Source organism: Rhamphochromis sp. 'chilingali' (assembly GCF_963969265.1).
Source record: "Rhamphochromis sp. 'chilingali' genome assembly, chromosome: 3".
Lineage (NCBI taxonomy): Eukaryota > Metazoa > Chordata > Actinopteri > Cichliformes > Cichlidae > Rhamphochromis > Rhamphochromis sp. 'chilingali'.
In genome coordinates, this window is record NC_137931.1 from 44,931,961 (window position 1) to 44,937,960 (window position 6,000).

Sequence of the window (6,000 nt, forward strand, 5' to 3'; positions counted from 1 at the left end):
TAAACACGGGTTGTTTATGAGTACTAAAGGTGCTTATGATACTATAATTGTCTTTATAATATATTTACATCTAAATAAAAAAGAAATATCGTGACACTATAGTTAAATACTATAAACGAAATATATGCTCTTGTATTCAGAAATGAGGACATCAGAGGGACATCAGGTTGGGCAGTCTGGAGACTAAATCAATGAGGCTGAGATTATTTTTGGATGAGTAGAGGATGAATCGTGGATATATTGGAAAAGGAAGGTGATTATGGAACTGGCAAGTAGGAGGGAAAGAGGGAGATCCCAGAGAAGATTCGTGGATGTAGAAGGATGGCATGCAGAGGTGACAGAGGATGCTAGGGATAGGATGAGATGGAGACTGATGGTCTGCTGTGGTCATCTCGAAAAGTAGCAGCCAAAAGCACGAGGCACTGAATCCATGTCACCTCCTTTGTTGTAAATCAAAGTGACAACAGGTGCACAGGAGGCAACAACAAGGCAACTTCCAAAAAGGGAATGGTGTTGCAGGTGGAGACCACAGACAATTACGCTCTCGTTATTCCTCCTGACTGACTTCTCTCCAGTTTTGAAGCTCCTCCTGGAGGTTTGCTGTGTCTCCGGGGATCTGGTGCGTCGTACGAGGAGAAACAGGAGGGGCACTATCACGTGTGGATGACAATATATTAAGAAGATGCTCTGGGAAAAAAAATGCACCAACTGCAAAACTACATATTTTTAATATTTATTCTGTTTCAATTAAATGCATTACATGGCCAAGGCCTTCCAATAATGATTTTTCTTACAAGTTAGGAAGTACAAAATAAAATACAATTAGCCTGAAGCTTAAAAAGCTTTATGGATAAGCCTAGAAACGTACAGTAAGTGGTTCTGGTTTTGAGAAATGTGCAGAATTGTTAAAAATGACAGTAACCTGTTTGAATACATGACAATGAAGCAATGAAACTAGTACAACAAGAGACCTGGAGAGCAGACATGCAGCTGTGCTCTCCCGTATTTACAATAAACTTCATTGTAGGAGAGCGAGAGCTCTCAGTAGGAAGTACTGCATGAGCCACAGACAGTACACTGGTTAGACATGAGAAGAGGAAACTATCTTCTTGCTAAACATTAAAGTAGTAAGAACAGGAAGAGCTGTCCAAAACATTGTGCATTATTTGATAAGAAATGAGCTAAGGTAATGAGAGAGCAGAGGCCTCTCGCACTTCATCGTAGCCTTTCCTCAGCAGAAAACCTTCTGTCACGTTTAGTAAAGCTTTCCTGTGCCGCCGTGTGGCTGTCAACAGGCCCGATAACACAGTGCAATGTGAGCGTGCATCCTCAGCACATCTGAGGTCTTTTGCAAGTTAAATCCCTGCAGATGTCGAGGTGCACGGCCAGAAAATACACCGCTCTAACGAAAAAGTAGAAACACTTAACAACTTTCACCGTGTTTGTGTAAGACTCTGAAATCCAGGGAGTCTCTCAGAGCGCAAAAGACTCCTGGATTAAAAAAAAAGAAAAATCGTACAAATGGTAACAAGTGAAGCACCGACTCTGGCACACGTTGAAATGGGACCAAATGTTCACGTGGTAACATGACAACCGCACAGTTGTAGTTATCCACTCAGCATTCAAGCTGCTGAGGAGCCCTTGAGAGTTTCCCTAAAGGAGATCAATCAGGATTAATGATACAGCTAATGATCAGTTAAGGTAGGATCCACGCTTACATTCATCTATGACAACCTTGCGTTTTGTTACATTCTTTCATGTCGGGCCACAATGAATTTAAAAATTTAGACCGATTTAAAGATCCTAAAGTACTTGAGAGAAACTTAGTTTGTATGTTAGAAAAACAGATCGTGTGCTTTCTGCTCTGCATCCTACTGTAGTGTGGCCTAGTTTTTAATGCAAACCAAGTCATAAAATGTGATGGCTGTAGTTTCATTCATTATTACCTCCCCCGACACACACAAATCAGTGCTTTAATGCTCACGACACAGGTGCTACGGTGAGCAAGGTAGGACTGACATTTCAAAGGAAAAGGTAGCTGTGGCAGATTTGTTCCATTTTAGTATAAATCTACACATTGTACACATTTCACATCTTACAGGAGCCGCAACTTCCAGTTAAACACGAAGAAATGTTGAAATATCCTGACCTACTCTAAATGAAGACAAAAAAAATCATCTTCCCTGCATGAGAGTGGGACACGGTCACTCTGTTAGAAAGGGCCTACAGAGTTACAGAACAGAACAAACTGGGAAACAGAATCTCCCCAGTTCACTGTGGTTGCTTCAGAAGTTTAATCGAGAGCCAAAAAAGAAAATTTTGGGAATTCTTGAGTTCTAGAAAATTAGCACGTCTATTAAAATCTCATCACAAAGAGAGCTGAGATTTAATGAAATGTAGCGAGTTTGTTTAGTGGTTTCGAGCGCGCGCTACAATAAATTACATTCTGGGGACTTAACGCAGCGCTTGCTGCCTAGATTTTAAATGAAGGCAAAACGACATTAACACTAGAACAAGTTTTCTCTTGCATCTTCGTTCTAAAAAGGGGGAAAGAAAAAGAAAAAACGTTACGCTCCTCTATCAAAACCACGGAGACCAACAGAGCATGGACAGTCGGGGGGTTGAACGAGTTAGAGATGAGTTTTGAGTCTCTTCATGGGGTCAGCAGGTGATGCTGAATCAGTCCTGTACAATCCCCACTTTGCTTTGGTGCTTTCTGGGCCGGGCCGGGCCAAGCTGTGCCGTGCCGTGCCGAGCCAGACCGGTAGAGGGGAACGGGGCCTCCTCAGGAGAGTTCAGACTTGCTGAGAGCGATGGCCAGCTCCAGGTCTTCTTGCTCCTGCTGGGTGAGCCTGGCGAGTCGCTCCTTTTCCTCTCGCTCGCTCTCGCGCTTTGCCCACTCTATCATGTCTTCCTCGGTTGGATACTGCTCCATGAAAACAGAGGAAACAAAGAAACATACGCACACAATGGATGCAGTTTTGAAACTTTGAAAACCCACCAGCAGCAGACCTTTTTCCTTCAAAGTGGACACTTTGACTGATTTGTAATCACCATTTATGTGCCAGAAACCAAAGACAGTGAGTCAGGACGCACAATTGTAGGGTGCTAAAAAAAAAATCATGTATTGGAGTCTAAATTTGTAGCTCTGTGCCCATTCTGAGAAAGGTGCATCGCAATGAGGTCTAAAAGAAATCCAGACTTTTGCAGACCTCCCAAACAAATTACAAAAAAAGAAGAAAGAACAGGAAAGGCGATTGAAATTGATTTCCCTTTATCCAAATGAAAACAGTCCTCCCTCCAACATATATACCCTTGCAAAGTTCCTGCAGCCACGTGATCAGGGCAAAAGCAGGGACTGCGATGCTAGAAAAGCCTGAAGACAAACAGGCACAGCTGTAGGACCACAATCACATGCACTGAAAGCTCCACGGTCACAAAAAGAGTAGGAAGGAAACACAGTCCACTGGTTAAATTGGTTAATCATTGCAGACTGTGTAAATATGTTCATTATTCTTAATGAATGACAGACAGAAGCAACAGAGGTCATCCCACGTGCATCCAGCCATGCAAAGGAGAGTCTCCTAGCAACTGTTTTAGAGCCGATAATAACAGGTCACGGTATGAAGAACATGCACGAGAAGACGTGTACAGAATGTGATGGATCTGACAGAGAACATGCACTTATCAGTTTGCAGACAACATCCCGCCAATTCTCTTAAATATGAATGAAATCAAACATAAATAAGATACATGGAAAGAGAAATGGTGCTTTTTATTCCACAGCTTTAAGAAAAAAACTTCAGTCTTCTTATTTGTTTTTCATGTTAAGATACTTTAAAGGATCATTACAGAGTTTTACATGTTTTAGTTCATTTACTTGACAGCGCACCGCACTGTAGCTTCTCAGAAATGTGATTTCCTGGTTTCTTTGTATCCGTTTGTCTCGCCGGGTAACAAATATACACACAGAGCAACCTGTGGCCAAATGAACCTTCCTTGATATGAATCTATAATGATTAATAATGCACCTAACTTTATTACTGTTGTGCCCATGTGGTAATTTATGTAATTCGCTGAATTACAGTCTCTGTTTGCAGTGGCACTTTAATGCAGAAGTTACAGAGCTGACAAGCAGCAGAGGGGTTTTTATGGGCTGGGAAATCATCCTAAATGCAACACATGGTGTGGGAAGTTATCAACAGTAAGCTGAAGCATAGTCCAAACCTCTGATAAATGAACTGAACGTGTAAAACACTTGATCCTTTAAACTCAGGGGTTTACAGGTGGTGATGTCATGGATGCACATAGAAGCCGGAGATGGTGGCCTTGATTCAACACTTTATTAAACAGAGGTGTAAAGAAACACAGAGAGAATACAGTCAATCTGCTTCTCCACAACACACTGCTGACCACACGAGGGCTCGGACACAAACTGATGAATGAATGGATGGATGGATGAACAGAGGAAAGCCTGTATAAATAAACAGCAGCAGAGTAAAGGGGAAAGGAAACTTTGATGATTCGAGAAACGGTGGAGGCACTGGTGTAAGTCAACGAGAGTCAAAGACACAGTTAGTGCATGCAGGTCGGCGACTGACAGGTACATGCGAGGGTGCTCGCGTGACAGGAGAGGATCAACAGTGTTCTGATGTGATGCAACTTCACAGGTCATTTCCATGCAGCATTAAAAAGGGTTGAACTAATAGAACTACTCTGACCACCATGACCCGAAGATTAACCCACACAATCATCTTCCTCTTGGTTTCTTTTATTTATATTATTATAGATATATTAATTTTGGAAGCACATTAATGAACGAGAGGAAAAAGAAACCCCTCCACCATTCTTTGGGTTCAAGTTTTCACAGCAGCCTGCACTGATTTAATGTTTCGAGGCGACGTTAGGTGTTTATCCCAAATCAGTGATGTTATAAAACAGCAACTTACTGAAAAAAGTTTGAGGTATAAAGAGTATGAATGCAGTACTCTGCAGCTCATGAGTCAAGGTCAACTGATGCCACTATGCCCCATGGGTGGGGAAAATTTCCCTGAGACAAATTTAGTGTTAAAAGAAGAATAAAAACTCAGATAATTACATCAGTAATTATAGAGACTCTAAACTTGCACAGGAAGTAATGTCAATGTGACAAAGTTGGGATGGCTAATAAAAAGCCAAATACAAGCAGCCTGTCATCTCTCCATTCACTGCCAAACATTCTGGTTTATATAGAATATATAATAAGAATATATAAATGCATCTATAATTTCTATGCATTTCCTCACAAAGTAAGAGTGCATCTTCAGTCATAGAGTTATATGAGGTGGAATCTCATTATGAATCCATAATAGAGCGGGTGAAAAGAAATGTTTACAGGGTTAGACAGCATTGTATTATTAACAATAGTCTGACATATACACAAGCAGCAGAAATGCAAAAGAAACCAAAAAAACCCAAAACAAAAATACAAGATTTACAAGATTTTATTGTTTTAACTGGGAGAAGCGTATGAATCACGTAACATTACAAGCCTGTGCTACTGTGTGACGCTTTAATAAGCTGGTTAGTTCACTTTAAGGCTCGTCACTGGCAGTGGATGGAGTGATTTCAAGAGCTGGCCTGATTTGTTCGGGGTTGTATCCTTATTGAGTAACTACATGTTGGTTTACAAGGAGGGGGGGAAAAAAAACAAAAAAACAAAGAGCGAGAGAGAGAGAAGAGGGTGTGGCTATTGACATTCAGGTGGAGGTGAGGGAGATGGGGAGAGGGAGTTGCTCACTTTGTCAAAGCTGGCAAATCCATCAGCTTCCCGTGCGTTGCGGCGAGGAGGGGAGGAGGGGGCGAAGGGGTCGGCTAAAGGATCCTTTGCAGGCAGGGAGGAGGAGGAGGAAGAGGAGGAGAAGTCTCCTGAAGTCTGTGGCATGAAGTTTCCTCGTCGATGGAAGGAGTCGGAGGACTCCGTTCGATTGATGGATGATTTCTTACCTGACAGGGCACAGA

General features: G+C 42.0%; 1 protein-coding gene across 7 annotated transcripts in view; it reads right to left on the minus strand.

The window, feature by feature from the left end:
* Window positions 1–717: 717 nt before the first annotated feature.
* Window positions 718–6,000, minus strand: part of eps15 (epidermal growth factor receptor pathway substrate 15) — a 25,065-nt gene continuing 19,782 nt past the window's right edge. For all 7 annotated transcript variants that reach the window (XM_080877158.1, XM_080877159.1, XM_080877157.1 and 4 more), the window contains exons 24-25: window positions 5,780–5,985; window positions 718–2,926 (exon numbers count right to left, since the gene is read on the minus strand). In XM_080877158.1, coding sequence (XP_080733284.1) covers window positions 2,786–2,926; window positions 5,780–5,985 — 347 coding nt within the window. In that variant the 3' untranslated portion in view covers window positions 718–2,785. The remainder of the gene's footprint in view (window positions 2,927–5,779; window positions 5,986–6,000) is intronic.